Raw genomic sequence first — 21391 nt, 5'->3', positions numbered from 1 at the left:
GTGGGAAATCCAAGCCTCTTCTGGACTGTGCCCAGGGCAGGCAGGCCCTGCCTCAGCCAGCCCTGCTCCAGTTCTCGGGGCCTGGCCACCCGCAGTACGGCACAGATCCCCGCACTGGGGCCAGGTAGCTCCAGGCAGTGGCGGCGCTAGACCTGGAGAAGTGATCCCCCCAGAGTGCCCACCGGGGACCTGGGTCTGGGGGGCCCCAGGCTGACCAGCCCCCAGCACCCACTCCAGAGCCGTGGGACCCAGGCCTGCCACTCCAGAATGCCAGGACGCCTGCCCACCTCCCCGCAGCCTGGACTCAGGGCTGCCCAGGGTCACACTGCTTGCTCTGACCCCTCGGCCTTGCCACCCGCTCCAGTGGTCGGTGGTTGGGGTCACCCAGGAGCAGGGCTTTCACGGTGGAGGCAGGAGGAGAGGCCCCTGAGTGCCCAACCTCCGCTGTCTGCCCCAGTATGAACCCCCAACTCACCACCCCGGGCAGGTGAGGATGCAGGTGCAGGCTCCGTGGACCTGGGGCGGAGGCCTACCCGTGCGCACGCACCCACATGTCTCCGCACATGCCCACATGTATGCACACGTACCCACATGTAACCGGCACACGCCCACATGTAGGCGGAGGCCTACCTGTGCGCACGAAGGAGCCTCGGAACAGTGGGGGCTCCTGCTGCCTTCCCTGCAGACGCCCCAGGAAGCTCCTCTGCTGGGTCCTGGACTGGCTCTCAGTGGGGTGACCTCAGGCGGGCTGGGGCCTGCGAGCCCCAGGGAGGGGCTGAGGCCCTAACCAGTGCTGGGACCCCCCTCACAAGGCTGCTGGTCACCAGGTGCTCCCGCAGCTGTCCGAGGCCGGCCCTGCGTCCTGGCACGCCACCCGCCGGCAGCCACCCCACGGGGCCTCTGCAGCAGCCCCCCCTTCAGCCCCGCGGTTTCCCATGAGACAGGAGAGGAAGGCCTCCAGGATGAGGCTGCCACACCCTGGTGACCCCCGTCCCAGCTCAGGCCTGGATTCAGCAGGGGTGACCTGAAGCTCTGAATGGACTGTCCCCAGGGCCCCATACGACCCTCCAGGGCCTTTTAGGACCTCCTGACATCCCCAAGACTTCCTAGGCCCCTCCACTGACCCTCCACCCGGCTGGGCTCTGCCCTGTGGGTCAGGTGAACCTTACCATGGACGGTGGGGATGGGCCGGAGCTGCCCTAGCCAGGATCCTCCCCCAAGGGGACAGGGTGGGGGTCCTGACAGCAGAGGGCTGTCCTGTACCTGCTCCGCGCATTCTGAGCACTGGGTCGAGGCCATGAGCCAGGCGCTCTCCCCAGAGGTCCTCCCTAGAGGGGAGACCTGGGCAGGGCCGGGGGGCACCAGGCCCAGCTGGGACGGAGTGTGAGGGCAGGTCCTAACCGCCTCGCTGAGAAGCGTCTCCACAGGTCTTGGGGTCCAGGGTAGTTGAGAGTCACTTTGGCCAAGGAGACGGCGGAGCTGCGTGTTGCTGCAAGGGGTCCACGCAGGTGACGGGGTTGGCCATGAGGGTGGCAGCAGTGGGGGGAGGGGTCCCTCAGCAGGATGCCTTTGGTGGGGCGGGTTGCAGAAGGTACCCTGGGAGCGGGTTGATGTTGGCGCTGCCCAGCGGAGCCTGGGTGACCCCAGGGGCACAGAGAGCCTTGTTCCAGAGCGAGGGAACCCACATTCGTGAGAGGGGCCCTGTCCCAGCAACCCCACAGGCGCCAGCTTGCCTGGGTCCCCATTTTACAGACGAGGAAACTGAGTTTTCAGGGGTCTGGCCCCAAGAGACTGTGCAGCGCCCGTGGCAGGGTTGCGGCTTACTCTCTTCTCTGGCCGAGGACCCCGCCCTCCGATCCCCAGTTGCTAGGTGAATGGCAGGAACCCTGAGGCGGGACGTCCCACCCGGGGACACAGCCACAGCCAGGCGGGTTCCGGAGGCCGGTTTTGACGGGAGTCCACTCAAAACACAAGCCAAGAGCCCCCACCCCAGTTCAACACCCAGGACAGCTGCTACCTCTGCGGGCCACACTGCGCGGCCGGGGCTACTGCAGCGGGCCGGGCAGGCCACCCAGCCCACACCCTGACACTGGCCAGAACCCACGGCCCTCTTGGCCCGGGTCCATCCCAGGAGCCTGTCCTGGTGCGGCGAGGTGGGCCGCGGGACCCCGCAGACGGCGCGGGGAGGGTGGAACCCTGCTCTCGCTGCCCCTCTTGGCTCAGGTTCGCCCAGAAGTGGTGCGAGCAGCGTCAGTTCCTGTTTGCTGCTGAAAACCCGGGAAAGTCTTAAGAGGATGTAGCACAGGCAGCTCATTTTAACTTGAAATGGCTTAAATTTCATCTCAGCAATCCTGGGTTTTAGTTCCAGGAGGTGAGAGAATTTCAGTTTAAGATCTGACTAACTCCGACCTCGCGGTGTCAGGCGGGTGGGGTCCGCGCTGTTAGATGCTCAGGGGGCTCCTGGGGTATGAGACCCACAGGGAATCTAATTAAAGAAGTTTGTCACTTCTGGGAAATGTCTTTAAAAGTTTAGAGAGATTCAATGTATTAAATGTATAAATTAATGGCGTATTAATTAAAGAATAAGTGAAGACATATACAAAGGTTACTAGGTTAATAAATGCTTTTAAATTGAGCTTTAAAGCTTGAGAAACGCTGGACAACGGGGGACAGAATTCGGGCCCTCGCCCGAATGGGGTTGGGGGGTCAGGAAAAAGGCCGGAGAACCGAGGATGCTCAGGGAAGCGCGAGATCCAGGTGGAGGTGAATCTTTACTCAGAGAAAAGCGACAGAGCCAGAGGCTCACGGGGCGGGGGGCGTCAGCGAGGGGGCCTGGGAGCAGGGGCGCGACCACGGCGACCACAGCGACCACAGAGCGGGGAGCGTGGGCCGAGGGCGGTCACAGGTGCCGGCGTGGGACGCTGCAAAGACAGAGGGGAGCAGGGGTGAGGCCGGGCAAGTTGGGGGGGGCGCACGACCACCCCGCCCACCTGCGTGCGAAGAACGGAGGCTGAACTCCGTCCTCCCGCCTCCAGTCCACCTGACCCCGCCCCGCCCACACTCCGGTCCCCGACCCCCGCGCCTTGCCCACGCCCCCCATCCCCCATCCTGCCCTGCCCACGCCCTCGTCCCTGCTGCCTGCCCGAGACCCTCACGCGGTCACAGGGGTCGCCAGGGCGGACAGCAGCCCTGAGTAAGCCTCCGGCAGACCGGCCGGCGCCCCTCCCCCCCGGGGTGGGGGGGCGGATAGGGAGGAGGGTCCCACCTACCCGGACGGGCTGCGGCCCGGAGGCCGGAGGCCATCACTGGGGGGCTGGGGGCGGCGCGCTCCCCTCCACCTTCTGCGCCATCTCCTTCTCGCCAGGCGCCGAGGCCTCCCCGGAGGGCTTCCCCGAGGGCTTCCCCGAGGGCTTCCGCGAGGGCTCGGTGACCGCCGCCATGGCCGCGCGGGCAGGCGTCTTGTGCGCCTTGGGCGCCTCCTTGAAGGCGTGGTAGCTCGCGGACAGCCACGGGGTCTCCGTGCCGTGCTTGCGGCCCACTGGGTAGGCCCCGATGGCCGCCAGGAGGCTGCGGTGGTGCTCGGGGTCCAGCTCGGTGTAGTACATCTCCAGGGTCAGCGGGGTGCAGATCTTGTGCTGCGGAAGGGGGCCGGTCAGGGGCGGGGGGGGGGGAGAGGTGTGGTGGCCGCGCCCCTGGGCTCGGGTGTGCAAAGCGGGGTGCGTTTTTTCTCAGTGGCATCAGCTGCGATGCGGGAGCCGCGTCCGTGGGCCACCCGCGGGCGGGCGGTCACCTCTGGGCCTTCCTATCCCTTCCCGTCCCTTCTGCTTTTGAGCAGTTCGGTCATACTGTAGACAGTGCCCCTAAATACACTGATTTCTGCCGTAATTTCAAGCCATCAGGGGTCGGCCTCCAATTAAGAACTGGAGGCTCCCCAGAGAGCCAGCCCTTCTCGGAACGCACCGGTGGCCGTGGCCTCCTACCAAGGGAAGGGGAGGGGGCTCGGCGAGTGGCCCGCGGCCCGCCCCCACCCCGCGGGCCCCCGAGGGGATCCCAGTGAGTGAGGGGGCGGTAGCAGCCCGGTGCACCCCTGGAAGTACAGTGAGGGCTTGTGGCCTCTGTGGGGGGAGCGCTTCCCTCTCGGAAATCATGGGAAAAGGGGGAGGATTTATCTACTGAAAACTTAAGAGTCTTGAAAAAATACACTGAAAATGGTAAAAGTCACCATAAGCAAAGCTGAGAGAAAAGAAACAAGGATGGGAAACACTTTCCAAGCATAGAGAAAACCTTAACATCCTGTGACATAGAAACACGCCACATGCAAGTGAGGGAGACTTCCCTTCACCTGGACCTCCTTCCTTACGCTTTACTTTTTAAATTACAGGAAGAGAAAACCTCTCGCTAAAACACCTTTTCTTTTAATTTTTCTAAAGATAGGACTTGAATATACCTGGGAGGTGATGGGGCTTGAGGGCCTTTGCAGGTCACGTTCCCGCAGAGCTGGGAACGCCCCAGACCAACCCTCCTGGGGGTAGCTTGGGGGAGAGGAGGGGAGGCACCCCGTCCTTCCACAGGACACCCCCCGGGACCCTCCCTGGCACTCTGTCTGCAGGGCACGACTGCCCTTCCCAGCCCCGGTGCCCAATCCACCGGCCTTACCCGAAGCAGGAAGCCGTCGGGGCAGCTGAACTGGTCGTACCAGATGGCCTTGTACATGATCAGGAGGCAGCCCATGAGCGCCATGGTGAAGGCGATCATCCGCCCTGTGGGCATCTGGGGGGTGGGCAGGTGCGGAGAGGAGAGGTGGGGGGGTGAGGCTGCGCAGGGCCCGGGCCGCGAACCTCAGGGCCGGCGCCCATCGCGCACACAGCCCAGGGCTCACCGGCCTCTCAGAAAGGATGGGGAAAGGGGAAAGGGGCAGAGTTACTACTGAGAAATGAAAGGCTTTAGAAATGGTACACCAAAAGTTATCAAAAAGCCTCCATTAGTAAGCTGAAGAGCTAGAAGAGGAAGGGAAAACACATTTGCCAGAGACGCAGCAGGAAAAGTGAGTCTCCATCGTATACGGGAATCCCGCAGTCACCGAGGAAGAGACAAACGACCCACTCGGGAAAGGGTGCAGGGCGCGAGCAGGCACTGCATCTCCCGCCAGGAGCGCCTCTGAGGGCAGCGGCTGCCCTCACCCCATGTTATCGCAGCAGCGGGGAGGCTGGCAGGAGCCCGGTGCTGCCCAGGCCCGACCCCTACCTCTGATGGGGTGATTCCCTGTCCAGCTCTACTGAGAGCAGGACCCTGACCGAGGGCCCCCCGGTCCACCCAGCCCAAAGCCTGGGTTCCCATAGCTTGCAGCTGCCTCTCCACCTCCCCTGCCCTGACTCCCCACGGAACTGGCGGGGAGGGTTGGGTTACCCTGCCACGTGCATCCTCCGGGTGGCCACCGCCCAGCTTCTGGGCCTCCAGGTCGGAGAACTTTGTCGGCTGGTCCCCGGAGGACAGCTGGTATTCCGTCTGTGTCTTAATGACAACCTGTGGGAAGAAATAATGCAGGAGGACCCTGAACTAGGAGGGCTGGGAGGGAAAGGGGGCAGGGGTCAGCTGCCCGCAGTGGTGTGGGTGCTAGTGGCAGGGCTCTAGTAGCTACAAGCTGACACCAAGGGAATGGGACACTGGAAGTCGGCCAGGGCCGTGGCAGCCCAGGGCCTGGCCAGATGATGGAAAGAGCCCCTTTGTCTGCTGGTTGCCTTCAGCTCTGAGGACACTAGCTGTCCCTGCCAGAAGCTTCCTCTTCGATGGCACCACAGCTTGGCCCCCTCCTCCAGGAAGCCCACCACTGAGCCTTCCCTTTGGGAACCAGGTCCAGAACGATAGCAGGCATGGTCGAAGCCCACACAGATCGCTGGAGAACTGCCCTCGACTCATGGGAGCAATGCTGGGAAGTGCCCCCTGCCCTCGTCAACGGCTGACTGACAGGGGCCTCAGGCTGGGACAACTCTCCGTGCCGTTCACTCTCCAGAGCTCCGGTGGGGTCAGGCAGGGCTGTGCCTGAGCTGAGCTCTGCTTCTTACAGGTTCCTCCTGAGAGCTCCCCCTCCACCCACCCCTTGCTCAAGGACCTCATCTCAGGCCGCAGTCCAAGAAAGAGCACGCCCAGCAGAGGAAGGGGGGTAGTTTTTGCGGCTGAGCCCCTGCTGGACAGCAGGCAAGCTGGGCACTGTCTGTGAGAGCATGTGAATCCTCACCACCACCCGTGGCCAGTTTTACCCTGGTTTGCAGATGAGGAAAGGGCAGTTCTGGGTGGCGGGGGGAGCCGACCGGGTCACACAGCAGCCTCAGCCTGGCCCTTCCTCCGCTTGCTCAGCTGCCCCTTAGAGGAGGCCACACCTAAAGCCACCTCGCTAACGCCCATGTGTTTCCAGGGCAGGATGAGACAGACCTCCACGCTGGCCCAGGCCCCTCACCTGGTCGGAGAATGCAGGCTGTAGCTGGCTGACGTCCAGGGGGCTGATGAGAGGGACGCTGTCCATGGTAGCCGCGTCCCCGGAGCCTGTCTTCCCCGAGAAGCTGCAGTTCAGCTTCACCATGGTGGATGGCAGTCCTTGTCCTGTCCAGAGGCAGACACAGGGTCACTGGCCACCGAACAGATGTCCACCCCAGCTGGCTCTGGAGTGAGAGGGCCCCAGGCTGGCCCTGATGCTCCTCACGCCAGAGGTGGGTCGGGCCGTGGGCGGCCAGGCCAACCTCCCCAGGACAAACCGGGTGAGTCCAGCCACAGGATTCTAGTCCCTTGCTGCCCACTGGACTCCCTTTGGCCCCCACAGCCATGCAGGCGATAGTGCCTCTGACTGGTGACTGCCTGGCAGAGTCTTCCACTGGCCCACCTGCTCCAGGAGACATTCTAAGGGCAGCAACCAACAGAAAACAATCCCAGATAGAAGCCTGGAGAGTAGGGTGGCCAGACTTAGCAAATAAAAGTACAGTACGCCAGGTTAAATCTGAATTTCAGATAAGCAACAGATGCTTTTGCTTTTTATGATATATCCATGTAATATGCAATACAGGGACATACTTATACTAAAAAGTATTGTCTATCTGAAATTCAAATTTAACTGGGTGTCCTACGTTTTATCTGGCAACCCTACTGGAGATGCAGGAAGTAACAAAGAGCTACAGAAAGAGGATGCTGGTGAACGAATCCAAGAGCGAACTGCACAGAACATGGCAGTAATGGTGTACGTGGACGGGACCATGTGGGGAGCTGGACACCCCGACAAGAACAGGAGTGGGGGGCAGGGAGGAGGGGGGAGGGACCTGCATGGCTTGGAGGAGCGCAAAGCTTCCCGGGGGAGGTCAAGATGGTTTCACTTCTAGGCTGACCGATAAGAGAAAAGGAACACAGCAAATGACTTGAAACTGAAAAAACAGAACCACAAAATATACTCAGTCAATCAAAAGGAGAAAGAAATGGTCCCATGTCCACTAAGAAATTAAATCTGTTGTTAAAATCTTCCAACAAAGAACTCCAGGCCCAGGCAGAATCACCCCTGGATTCTACCAATCACTTAAGGAGGAAATAATGCAAATTTCATACAAAACTCATCCAGAGGAAAGAACAAGGGAGCACACCCCAGCTTGTGAAGGCAGCACGACCTCTGTCTCAGAACTCGGCAAGGACAACGAGACAGACCTCGCAGGCCATGCTGCCCACCAACACCAGTGCCAAGGCCCCAGATAAAGTGCAAGCGTGTGGAATCCAGCAAGATATTAAAAGGCTGGCTGTATTCTGGAAATTTCACATCTGAAAAGCAATCATTATTTTCACCATGTGAACAGAATAAAGAAGAAAAATGATCTGATCAATTTCAATAGTAGCTGAAAAAGTATCTGGTAAGATTCAACATTTGTTTACTACTTTAAAAAAATCTATTGGAATTCCCTGGTGGTCCAGTGGTTAGGACTTCACGCTTTCACTGTCGAGGGCCCAGTTCAATCCCTGGTCTGGGAACTAAGATCCCACAAGCTGCGCGGCACAGCCAAAAAAATAATAAATAAAATAAAATTGGGAGGGAGATACAAGGCCCTTTATTATCAGTTCTATAAATGATGGTGATTTATAGAGGTCCTAGCCAAGCCATAGGGCAGGAAAAAGAAATAAGAGGTACAAAGCCTGAATGAGATTAGGTAAGACTCTCATTATTCACAGAGAAAGCATCTTGTGTGTGTAGAAAATCTAAAAGAATCTGCATATAAATTATACGGATTGGAAAGTGAGTTCAGCAGAGTTGATGGGTTTAAGGTATTCAGGAATCAATCCTGTTTCTATGTATCAGTGACAAAAAATTAAAACAATTTGTTGAGAGATTCTACTTAAACAGTATCAGAAATATCGAATGCTCAGGAGCAGGTCTAAGAAGAGATTAGAAGGACCTCCCTGTGGAAAAACAGAGAAAACTTCTGTCAAGACATTATTGACTGGGACTTCCCTGGTGGTCCCATGGGTAAGGCTCCATGCTCCCAATGCAGGGGGCCCAGGTTTGATCCCTGGTTAGGGAACTAGATCCCGCATGCCTGCCACAACTAAGAAGCCTGCATGCCACAACTAAGACCCTGTGCAGCCTAAATAAATATTTTTTTAAAAAAGACATTATTGACTGAGACCAAATAACTCCTAAATTCCTTAAATAAATGCGGAAAGATATGGTCATGGATTTTGGAAGTTTCTATGTTTAAAAACGTCATTTCCCTTCAAAGTGTAGCTATAGAATCAATAAATCCCAATCAAAATTCCAAGGTGAATTTTTTGTGTGAATTTTTAAAAAATATATCAATAGTTATGTATTTTTAAAATAAATTTATTTATTTTATTTTATTTTATTTATTTTTGGCTGCATTGGGTCTTTGTTGCTGCACGCGGGCTTTCTCTAGTTGCAGCGAGTGGGGGCTATTCTCATTGCAGTGCATGGGCTTCCCGTTCCGGTGGCTTCTCTTGTTGTGGAGTACAGGCTCTAGGCACGCGGGCTTCAGTAGTTGTGGCACATGGGCTCAGTAGTTGCAGCACATGGGCTTAGTTGATCCCTTCTGGGCATCAGCTCCACCACCGCCGGTGCTTGCCAGGCCCTCACTCAAACCCCGGCAGCCAGGCCCTGCTGTGGGTTCCGGTGCGGGCAGGCCAGGTGGGAACGCAGAGGGGGAGCCCCTGCCAGCGGCAGAGCCAGACAGACCTGCAGGACGTGTGGGAGGCGCTGGGCAGGGAGGCTCGGGGCGGCCACTGTGGGGAGGGCAGGAAGCCCCCGGCCCAGGCTGGGAGAGGGGCCGCCCCATCGTGGACTCACTCCCCAGGCGCCCGCGGAGGAGGGTTCTCTTAGGGTCTTGAGCCGGCGCCCTTCCCTGGATGTGCGCGCCTTGCCCGGGCCGTACAGACCGGCAAAGCGTCCCCACTCCCCACCCACCCCAGGCTGGGGCGGTGTGCTCTTCCTGAGGCGGGTCGAGGCCTGGCCGGGGCTCGGGCCTGTAGATGACGTCCGGGCACCTGGGCACCTGCCTCAGACGGGCGGGCCATCTGTCATTCTCCGCTTGTACAGCGCTTATATGACGTGCACGCTCCACGAGGCAGAGATGGGCAAGGAGCCATCAACATATAAATAAAAAAAGGTCAGGCGATCCAGTGCGAAGAAGAAAATAGAGATGAAAGCCGCCGCCGAGAGGGGGCCGCAGAGGGGGCGGGGGGAACGACCGGGGACTGCAGGGGAGGGCTGTGCGAGGTGGGGACAGCAAGCGCCCCGGCCTTGAGGGGAGCCTGGCGAGGGGTTGGGGAGGGTGGCATCCAGGGGCAGGGGCCTGGGGGCCTTCACGCAGCAGACGCCCCGCGACTCTCAAACCCAACCTGCGGTTTACAGACAGGAGCCGGGAGGGGCAGAGGGGGCGCAGCCCCCACCCCCGCAAACCTGTCAATCTCAGCTTGGTGGCCGCGCGCCCTGGAAGGCGGAAGGCCGAGGTCTCCCCCTCCTCCCCCGCAGGAGGCCCCTACCCATACGAGCTCCGCCTCTGGGTTCCCTTTTAGCCAAACGTAAGTTCCAACTCCTCTGCCTCTGCATGACGTCCACGTTACATCATCTTCGGTTTCCATGGCAACAGAGACAGGCAGGCAATGACACGTCTTCTTGAAGAAAAGAAGACCTGGGGGCCCAACGGACCCTCTGCGTCTGGCTCCAGGCGCCTTGCTCCAGGCAGAATGCTGGGGTAGGGGCTGGGCTGCATCTGGCAACCCCCGCCCCCGCAAAATTCCTTTCCCTGCCTGAGTCATGCAGACCCTCTGGGCAGGCTGGCTGGGTTCATTCACACGACAGACACATAGCTCCGTGGAATGGAAGGGGTCTTCCCTACTCCTCCCACCGGCCCCCTCCCTCCACCCTGCGCTGTAATTGTGCCTTCGACAGCGGATCAGCTGCTCCCCGCTCGCCGCAGGCTGCTGGGCTGGGGTGTGGGGCTGTGTACGTCTCCTCTACGAGGCCTGGGGAGGGGGCACAGGTTGAGCAGTGAGGCGGTCCTGAGGCTGCGATGCGTGGCTGGACGGGAGGGCACGGACCCTCAGCTGAAAGCCTTCAGGAAGCGCGGCTGCAGGTCGCGTCACAGACTCGCTTTCACACATACGCCACCCTGCGATGCTGCGTCACTAGGAGGTACGCACCGGCGCCTGCATGTGCGGGCGGGCACGAGCGTCCTGTGCGCATCGGGCGTGCGTGTGACAACGGAGCGCGGGGGGCCTGCGCGCTTTGCCGAACCCCGCGAGGCCCCCGTCCCCGCGCCGCCCCTTCCAGGCCCAGCCAAAACGCCCACCCAGGTGCGCTCCCACCCGTTGCCCTGCAGGCCAATGGGTGGTTTGACTGCCGGTTCAAGGGCAGCTGGACTGCAGGCGCCAGCCCAGCCCTGAGAGGCCCAGGCGAGCGGGGCAGGTGGGGGAGGCGCAGGTCTGCCCCCCGCCTCAGCGTCCCAAGTACCAGCCACCTGTGGCTCTGCACCGAGAGCCCGCGGCGGGCGGTTCTGACAAATGCCCGCTCCCCGCTTCTTGGCCACGTCCCGCCCGCCACGCAGCCTCACTCCCCTCCGCCACCACCGTGCCGTTGCCGGCAGCGCTTCGTGATCTGGTCCGTCGGAAGCCCCTTCTGCCTCCCCCACCCCCTCAGGTAGCGCTGAACCAGTCCTGGAACTGGCACCCCTTCCCCACCTCGGGACGCCCAGCTCCCACTGGCTCTCTCAGACCTGCAGAGGTGGAGCTGGCTCTCGGGGAGGGGGCTGCAGTCACCACGGGACGGGGGGAGCTGAGGTCCAGCAGTCCCGCCCCCACCCGAGCCGCCCCTCGGAGGGGCCTGAGGACAACCTCCTGCGCTCGGGTCAGCAGAGACCCCCGGGGAGGACCCCTGCCCGGCCGGCCGCCAACGGGTCAGCCGCAGTTCCCCCCGCCCGCCACTCTCCCACCCCTGCACACGCCCCTCGCACATCCGTGCACACACACCAGTATACCTGCGACCCCCGCACACCCACCACGCACACCCGCGCAACGCACGCGCACACCCTCCCCCCAGCCCCGCTCCGCAAGGACAAATGTGGAAATGGCTCACAGGCGGCTCCGACGGGCAGCTGCAGCAGGATGCGGTCGCAGGACAAGGATGCGGAGGAAGGATGCGGTTCCAGACGCTTCTCAGCTGGGGCGCGGCGGGGGAGGGGCCGAGCCCGAGACCGAGGCTGCCCTTGTTGCCAGGGAGACGCAGGCTGGAGGAGGGGAGCACTGCGTCTGCCGCCGCTGCCCCCCTCCCACGCGTGCCCGTAGGCGCTGCGCTGCCCCCCCCAACCTGTCACTGGCTTAGACACGCACACCACATCCACCCACGGCACACATCTCACACACACATCACACACACACACCATTCACACGCTGCACACACATGTACATACACCTCACACGCTCACACCACCGCACTGCAGGCGGGGCGGGGCGGGGGGGGGAGGGGACGGACACCCTGGCCAGCATCCTCCCCCAGGGATGTCCAGGCTCCCAGGCACCACCTTGTCGGGCGCGCAGACTTGCCCTCTTGCCCCCTTTGGGCCGCTTGGTTCAGGCACAGCTGGGTTGGGCCCCCACCCGCCCAGAGGGCCTCCTCCTCGCGTCTCGGCGTCCAAAGCCCCGACTGTCCGCTTTCCGAGGACAAGCCCGTGGCTCCCGGTAGCCGCTGTGGCCCAGGGCCTGCACAGCGCCGGGCACAGAACAGCCGCCGCGCAGTCGCGTGGTCCGAGCGAGCAGGTGAGCGGGGGCCGTGGTCTCAGGACCCCGGGGCTCAGCCCAGCAGGGTCAGGGCTCCACACCTGGGCTCACAGCTGGCCGAGGAGCGATGGCGCGGCTGTGTCACGCCTTTTTGCTGTTGACTAGTGCCCCGTGGTGCGGATGTGTCCCGTTTGATCTATTCAGTCGCCAGGCTCTGGACTGTTTGTCCCAGGTGTGTCTACTGTTGACAGCATTGCTGCCAACGTTCTTGGACTAGCGTTTGTGTGGACACAGGGCTTTCATTTCTCTTGGGCAGGTACCTAGGAGTGGAATTGCTGGGTCGTATGGTAGTTTACACGTAGTTTTTTTTTTTTTTTTTTTAAAGCTTTTTTTTTTTTAATTTTAATTTATTTATATTTTTATTTTTGGCTGTGTTGGGTCTTCGTTTCTGTGCGAGGGCTTTCTCTAGTTGCAGCAAGCGGGGGCCACTCTTCATCGCGGTGCGCGGGCCTCTCACTGTCGTGGCCTCTCTTGTTGCGGAGCACAAGCTCCAGATGCGCAGGCTCAGTAATTGTGGCTCACGGGCCTAGTTGCTCTGCGGCATGTGGGATCTTCCCAGACCAGGGCTCGAACCCGTGTCCCCTGCATTGGCAAGCAGATTCTCAACCGCTGCGCCACCAGGGAAGCCCTACACGTAGTTTTTAAAGAAAATGTTTTAACTTTTTTCCAAAGTGGCTGCAGCATTTCATATCCCCACCAGCGGTGCAGAGGGGCTTGGCTTCGCCCCCGCCCCCGCCCCGGACGTGTGTTACTGTCTCTCCTTTTTACTGCAGCCGTCTGTATTCGCTCGCTAGGGCTGCCATAACTAAGTACCACAGACCGGGTGGCTTAAACAACAGGAATTATTTCCATGTGATTCTGGAGGCTGGAAGTCAGACATCAAGGTGTCGGCAGGGTTGGTTTCCTCTGGGCCCCTCTCCTTGCCTTATAGAGGCCGGCTTCTCCCTGTGTCTTCAGATGGCCTTTCCTCTGTGTGTATCTGTGTCCTAATCTCCTTTTCCTTTTTTTTTTAAAAGCTTTTAAAAAATAAATAAATAATTAATTAATTAATTATTGGCTGTGTTGGGTCTTTGTTGCTGTGTGCGGGCTTTCTCTAGTTGCGGCAAGCCGGGGCTACTCTTCGCTGTGGAGCACGGGCTCTAGGCACATGGGCTTCAGTAGTTGTGGCTCGTGGGCTCTAGAGCACAGGCTCAGTAGTTGTGGAGCACAGGGTTAGCTGCTCTGCAGCATGTGGGATCTTCCCAGACCAGGGCTCGAACCCATGTCCCCTGCATTGGCAGGCAGATTCTTAACCACTGCGCCACCAGGAAAGTCCCTAATCTCCTTTTCTTATAAGGACACTAGTCAGAATGGATTAAGGCCACCCATATGACTTCATTTTAACTTAATTATCTCTTTAAAGACCATATTTCCACATACTGTCACATGCTGAGGTCCTGAGGATTTGGGCTTGTACGTATGAATTTTGGGAGGAAACAATTCTGCTCATAACGCTGACCTCATACCCACCAGTAGGATGAGTGATATCTCACTGTGCTTTGAATCTGCATCCCTAATAACTAATGATGCTAATGTCAACAAAAATTAATCAGTAGTCCATCTAAAGAAGAAATAGAGAATTTTATTCAAGGCAACCTGAGGATTATAACTCAGAAAACTCTGAGGACTGTTCAGCTTGCTAGAAGTTGAAGGCACAGCTCTATACATTTTCAAGACAAAGGATTATTCATCAAAATGACCCTGACATTTTATGTAAAGTTCACCGAAAATACACACTCCAGCTCTACATGTATGAATTGAGTGCAGGTCACCACGACCCTAACAGAACTAGGAAAAGAAGGAAGGAGGAAAAAAAAAATGATCTTTTTGGTGAGGCAGACATTCTTGCTCTTGAGGAGGGCCCAGGGCAGGGAGTATGGTCTGCTTAAATTTTCTTGTCTTGTCTTAAAAACATACATTTTATTCCATCATTAACTATACATCTCTTCGTGGGTTTCTTAGCCACCTGTATATCTTTGGTGAAATGTTTGTTTAAACGTTCTGAACATCTTTCAGTTGGGTTGTTTGTCTTGTTGTTACTGAGTTGTTAAAACTCTTCATATATTCTGGATACAAGTCCTTCAGCAGGTAGAAGATTTGCAAATAGTCTCCCCCAATCTGTGACTTGTCTTTTCACTTTCTTGATAGTCTCTTTTGAAGTGCAAAAGTCTGTAGTTTTGATGAAGTCCAAGGAATCAATTTTCTCTTTTATGTGTCGTGCTTTTGGTGTTGTGTTAAGAACTGACCCAAGGCCATGAATATTTTCTCATTTTTTCTTCCAGTGGTTTTGTAATTTTAACTTTTACATTTAAGCCTATGATGCATTTTGAGGTAGCTTGTGTGTACGATGTAAGTTATAGGTCTAAGTTATTATTATTTTTTGCATATGGATATCCAGTTGTCTCAGCACCTTTTGTTAAAATCACTAATCTTTTCATGTTAAGTTGTCTTGACATCTTTGTCAAAAACCAGTTGTCCATACATATGTGGGTTTATTTCTGGACGCTTAATTCTGTTTCACTGATGTGTGTCTCAATCCTTATGCCTACAGTATATCTTTTACCACTGGGGCTTTGTAGCAAGTTTTGAAGTGACGTAGTGTATCTGTTCTAATTTTGTCCTTTTAGAAATTATTTTAGCTCTTCTGAGTCCTTCGCATTTTCATATAAACTTTAGGATCAACTTGTCTATTTCTACAGAGTTCTGCTAGAAATTTGATAGGAATTGCATCAAATCTATAGATTAATTCTGGGAGAATCACCATCTTGACGAAGACTTGAGTCTTCTAATCCATGAAGAAAGAATATCTCTCCATTTATTTAGATCTGTGATCTTCCTCAGCCCAAGTCTTGTGCTTCTTTTGTTAAATTTATTCCTAAGTATTTTATTACTTTCAATACTACTACGAATGAAAAATTCTTCCTAATTTCATTTCAAACTGTTCATTTCTAGTATATAAAAACAATTGATTTTTGTATATTGATCTTATATTCTGAGATCTTACTAAACTCTTTCTAAGTATGGGATCCTATCATCTGTAAATAAAGACAGCTATTTTTCCATTCCAATTCAAGCATGATTTTTTCTTTGTCCTGCCTTGTTGTGCAGGCTGGACTCTCCAGCACAATGTTGAACAGCAGGGTGAGTGTGGACGGTGAAGTCTCCTCCCCATCTGAAGGTGAGAGTTGGTGGTCTTTCACTACTGAATATGATCACCACTGTAGGTTTTTCTGTACATGCCCTTTTACCAGGTTTAGAAAGTTCCCTTCTACTTCTACTTTTTTGAAAGTTTTTTTTTTAAATCATCAATGGATATTGGCTTCCTGAAAAAGAATTGCAGATTCTCTTTTTGTGTCTATTAAAATGATCATTTCTTTGTCTTTCATGTTATCTATATAGTATAGTACATTAATTATCTTTTTGAATATTAAACCAACATTGCATTCCTGGGATAAATTCTTTTTTATGTGTTGCTGGATTTCTCTGGTATTTTTTAAAATCTCATTAATAGCTTTTTAATATGATTTTTTAAATTTTATTTATTTATTTATTTTTGGCCGCACTGGGTCTTCCTTGCTGCGTGCGTGCTTTCTCTAGTTGCAGCAAGCGGGGGTTACTCTTCGTTGCCGTGCGTGGGCTTCTCATCGCGGTGGCTTTTCTTGTTGTGGAGCACGGGCTCCAGGCACGCGGCCCCCGTAACTGTGGCCTGCGGGCTCCAGAGCGCAGGCTCAGTAGTTGTGGCGCAGGGGCTCCGCCGCTCTGCGGCATGCGGGAACCTCCCAGACCAGGGCTTGAACCCTTGTCCCCTGCATTGGCAGGCGGACTCCCAACCACTGTGCCACCAGGGAAGACCTCGCTGGTATTTTTTATTAAGGATTTTTGTGTCTATGTTCAGGAGGAATGTTGGTCTGTATATAGCTTTCTTTCCCCTGTAATGTCTTTGTCTACCTTTGGAGTCAGGAGGTGCTCTCACCTCCTCTACAGGTTGTGAAAGGTTATTTTTGCTGTTACTCCTTCTCAAGCATTGTCTGCAGGCCTCTGGTGTTTCTGATAAGAAGTCAGCTTTAATCGTGTTGCTGGTTCTCTGCACAGAAGGAGTAGTTTTTCTCTCGCTACTTTCAAGATTTCCTCTTTATCTTTGGGTTTTAAAGTTTAACTGTGGGCTTCCCTGGTGGCACAGTGGTTAAGAATCTGCTTGCCAATGCAGGGGATGCGGTTTCAAGCCCTGGTCTGGGAAGATCCCACATGCCACTGAGCAACTTAGCCCATGTGCCACAACTACTGAGCCCGTGCTCTAGAGCCCTCGAGCCACAACTACTGAGCCCACGTGCCACAACTACTGAAGCCCGCGCGCCTAGAGCCTGTGCTCAGCAACAAAGAGAAGCCACCGCAATGAGAAGCTCGCACACAGCATCGAAGAGTAGCCCCCGCTCGCCGCAACTAGAGAAACTCGGCTCGCAGCAACGAAGACCCAACACAGCCAAAAATAAATAAATAAAATAAATTAATTAAAAAAAATTAAGTTTAACTGTGATACATCTTTGTTTTTATCCTATTTGGGGCTCATTGAGCTTATTGGGGTCTGTAGATAAATGCTTTTCATCAAATTTGGAATGGTTTTTGCCATTATTTATTGAAATATTTTTTCTGTCCCTCTCTTTCCTCTACTTCTGGGACTCCATGTATGTGTGTGTATGGTGTGTGCCTGTGTGTGTGCACGTGTGTGGTGTGTGTGTGTGGTGTGCATGCATGTGTGTGTTGTTGTCTCACAGGCCTCTGGGCCACCAGGGAAGTCCTTGGGATGCTTTTCATTTTTCTGCTTTTTCTCTTCCTTCAGGTTGGATAATTTCTATTTATGCCTTTAAGCATTGATCTAACTTAAAGGTATATACTTAAATATGTCTTCTATTAAGCCCTCTAGTAAATTTTTTATTTTAGTTATTGTTTTTCAATTCCAGGGTTTCCATTTGATTCTTTTAAAAATGCTGTTTATTGAGATTTATTTATTTAAATCACTTTCATCATATTTTCCTTTAACTCTACACATGGCTTCCATTAATTTTTTGTTCTCTAAGTCCAATACCTGGGTCCACTAAGAATAGTTTCTATTACCTGCTTTTCTCCTGAATATTGGTCACAGTTTTCCTGTTTCTTTGCCTGTCTTGTAATTTTTGATTGAAAAATACATGTTTTAATTGGCTCATCATTTGTAACAAATATACTAACCAATGTCAGCTAATAGGAGGGGAAATGGGGATGGGAGAGGGTATTATGGGAACTCTGATTTTCTGCTTAATTTTTCTCTAACCCTGAAATTGCTTAAAAATAAAGTCTATCAGGGGACTTCCCTGGTGGCCCAGTGGTTAAGAATCTGCCTTCCAAGGCAGGTGACATGGGTTCGATCCCTGATTGGAGAACTAAGATCCCACGTGCCGCGGGGCAACTAGGTCCAGGCGCTCTAGAGCCCGCGCACCACAATGGCAGATGCCACGTGCTGCAACAAATATCCCATGTGCCGCAACTAAGACCTGACACAGACAAATAGATAAATAAATATTTTTAAAAAAGTCTATTAACCAAAAAAACTAGATGTCTTAGATTATATTTTGAAACAACTATGGATTATGATATTTTCCCCTGAGGGTAGTGGTTAGCTGTTTAGCAATTTCCTGGACTAAATCTGAGGACTGTTTCCTTGTGGTGTGTGGCACTGATCTCTCTCTGCCAGGGTAATAGATAAACGACAAAGACCCTTCCTCTTAGGACGTTATTTTCAATGATACTTGTTAGTGGTACAAGGACCAGAACTAGAAAAAAATACAGACTAGATCCTATGTGTCCAGTGACAATAAATGGGTGATCAAAGGGTTGTCCTCTGTTTCATATTAGTGTCAGTAGGTGCCCTACAAGTACTCAGATAAACATTGGCTAAGGGGTCGGAATGTTATACATCGTTGTTTTGTTGTATGAAGTATTGGGACAATTGATAAAAATAGGATTGAGAAGATGAAGGACAGTATGCTCCCTGTTTGTTGTGAATGGATCATACAATTGTGTTTGCAAATAAGGAGTATCATTCTGGCTTGATGTGGGGGGCTGTGTTGAGGGGGTTAGGAGGAGTATAATGGTCTGGGTCCCCTAGAAGTTCAGATGAGACTACTACCAGCGTTAGTGAGATTAGAAATAGGAACAAGTCATACCAGATATCTTTAATTGTGTAGTGTGGATGAAACGGGATTTTGTTCATATCAGATGAGATCCTTGTTGGATTATTAGAGCCTGTTTCATGAGGAGTAATGGGTGAAGAGCTACTAAAGCTGCAGTAATCAATGAATGGGAGGATAAAGTGGAAGGTGAAGAACAGGGGAAAGGGTGGCTTTATCCGCTGAGAATCCTCCTCAGCTGCATTTGACAAGGTTAGTGCCAATGTAAGGAATTGCTGGAAGGAGATTTGTAATGTAATGTAACTCACCGCAACTAGAGAAAGCCTGTGACAGCAACGAAGACCCAACACAGCCAAAAATAAATAAATAAATAAATAAATAAATAAATAAATAAATAAATAAATATATTTTTTAAAAAAAGCTATTTAGCCTCATGATAAGACGTAACCTGTAAATGCTGTGGCTATTAGTTTAAATAGCAGGATGATTCCAGTGTCTCATGTTTCTAGGAAGGTGTAAGATCCATAATACAGACCTCTCCCAACATGGGTAAATAAGCAAACAAAGAATATGGAAGCTCCATTTCCATTAAGTATCGGATAATTCATTCATAGTCTCCATCTTGGTAGATATGGGCTATGGACAAGAAGGCAGTTATTGATACATGATACATGATAATGTATTGCTAGGAATAACCCTGTTAAGATATGTAAAATTAAACAAATAGCAAGCAGGGAACCAAATTTTATCATGATGAGATATTTGATGGAGCTGGTAGATCAATAAATGAATCGTTAACAGTTTTGATTAATGGGTAGGTTTTTCTAATGTTGGTCATTAGTGGGGTTTTTTAAATAAATTTATTTATTTATTTTTGGCTTCATTGGGTCTTTGTTGCTGTGCGTGGGCTTTAGTTGTGGCGAGCGGGGGCTACTCTTCATTGTGGTGCGCGGGCTTCTCATTGCGGTGGCTTCTCTTGTTGCGGAGCACAGGCTGTAGGCACGCGGGCTTCCGTGGTTGTAGCACGCAGGCTCAGTTGTTGTGGCGCACGGGCTTAGTTGCTCTGTGGCATGTGGGATCTTCCTGGAGCAGGGCTCGAACCCATGTTGCCTGCACTGGCAGGCAGATTCTTACCCACTGTACCACCAGAGAAGCCCCGGTCATTAGTGTTTATATAGTTGAAAGACGATGATTTTCATGGCATTGGCCATGGTTACATTCCACATAAGAATAATCATGACATACGTTGTATTTATTTTAAGTACATTTTGGTAGTTAGTTTTGAAGGTTTTCCTTCAAAAGCTTCACTTACTTATGGTGGGCTTGGGTTGATTGTGAGTGGTTGAATTCGTTGTGGTATTGTAATAAGTTTTGGTGGGTCATCTTTGAGCTTAATGGTTTTTAAGTTTATTTAGGGGGACTGTTGTTAGTTTTTGGTTATACAACAGCTGTGCCTACGGAGCAGTAGCCTGAGGTTTGTGTGTCTAACAAAACTGTCTTAGGGCTATTTCTTTTGGGGTTGATAATGGGGCTTGCAGTGATCCTTTTGCTTAAAAAGATGAGGAGCAGGGATTGTGTTTAAGTTTAATGGGATGGGAATTGAATAATTTATGCTACAGGAGATTCCGAATTTTTAGTGAGGAAGCTACAGGAACAGCTGTGTGGTATAGTTACGGTGTTTGACTGGTGATTGTTACGGGTTGGTCACTGCTTATTGGTGTTCTGGTTATGATGGAGATTACCCATGGACATTAAATAGGGTTTTACTTAAGTGTAACGAGGAAGGAGAGCAAATGTAATTTGACTGGGCCTATACGTGTTTGCCGTAGGCTGTCAATAATAGCTTTGGAAGCATATACAGAGCGTGGCTTTGAAGAACGCACGTGTGAAGGCATGGAGGCGTGCTAGGCAGGGTTTCTGCTGTCAGTAGTCACTACTATGAGGCCTAGTTGACTTGAGAGGGGTATGCGCTCTGAGGCAGTGGTGAATGTATTGACCCCTATCAGGATGATGGTGATGCTGGATCCTGAGAACGGTGGCGTTACTGCACCCGAGCAAGGGCGCTTGTCCCCTCGGAGCAGAAAGCAACTCTGGACAGCAGGAGTTTGCAGCAAGGAAAGGGTTTATTTGCAGGCTTTAAACAAGGGCATGAGAGACAAGCCTCAGATCCACTCAGACCAGCTCAGCTAAGCCTCCGCCCAACTTGGTCTTTGAGTTAGGGGATTTTTAAAAATAGGGAACAAAGAAAGAGGCTGGGATTCGTCATCGTTTTGTGACATTTCTGTGACATTTCTGAATCTAGTTTCAGGAGTCAGGCTGTCTCTGGTTTACATTCTCAGGCCAGGCGGTCCATGGCTGGGGGGGGGTGGTCTGTGAGCTCATCTTGCCCTGGAGAAACAACCTGAGTTTGTACATTAACCATGATGTCTACAAGGCAATTTTAGTACATTAGCGATGTTATCAACAGCAGCCATCTTAGTCACCTGACTCTGGTTGATTAGTGTTCAGTTAGCACAGGATTGAGGTCAGAGGGAACAAGAAAGGGAATAAAGTTTTGGGTGGAGAGATGAATCATGAACTCAGTAAGGGAACTCGGTTTTAGGGGGACTTGGTGTCACTACTACAAATAATTCTCTAATTAAGCTGATTGTTGGGGGCAGGGCTATGTTTGTAAGCCTTGCTAATAGTCGACATTGCCATTAGTGGAAGAAATGTTTAGGCCATGGGCTAAAATTCTGGTACAGCTGTGAATACGTTTGTGATTTGAGTGTGCCAAGCAAAATAGTATAGATGATGTGAGGCCATGAGCAGTTCTAAGCCCCTGCGACATCACGGTGTCCGGGTAAGAGCAGCTACGCTGCCAGTGTGGCCCGTGG

At 53.1% G+C, this 21391-nt stretch overlaps 1 protein-coding gene across 2 annotated transcripts; it reads right to left on the bottom strand.

The window, feature by feature from the left end:
• Positions 1–2609: 2609 nt before the first annotated feature.
• Positions 2610–11847, bottom strand: CALY (calcyon neuron specific vesicular protein). Of its 2 annotated transcripts, XM_057530468.1 has the most exons (7): positions 11612–11847; positions 7305–7406; positions 6455–6597; positions 5407–5523; positions 4657–4770; positions 3270–3635; positions 2610–2921 (listed from the first exon to the last, which is right to left on the bottom strand). In XM_057530468.1, exons 3-6 carry the CDS (start codon positions 6575–6577, stop codon positions 3303–3305), a joined length of 687 nt encoding a protein of 228 aa, XP_057386451.1. In that variant the 5' UTR covers positions 6578–6597; positions 7305–7406; positions 11612–11847; the 3' UTR covers positions 2610–2921; positions 3270–3302. The 2 variants fall into 2 exon arrangements, with proteins under 2 accessions (XP_057386451.1, XP_057386452.1); XM_057530469.1 differs by lacking the exon at positions 7305–7406 and having other exon boundaries at positions 11612–11700.
• Positions 11848–21391: the final 9544 nt, after the last annotated feature.

This window comes from Balaenoptera acutorostrata, chromosome 16 (genome assembly GCF_949987535.1).
Source record: "Balaenoptera acutorostrata chromosome 16, mBalAcu1.1, whole genome shotgun sequence".
Classification (NCBI taxonomy): Eukaryota; Metazoa; Chordata; class Mammalia; order Artiodactyla; family Balaenopteridae; genus Balaenoptera; species Balaenoptera acutorostrata.
This window is presented reverse-complemented; position numbering and strand designations above follow the sequence as displayed.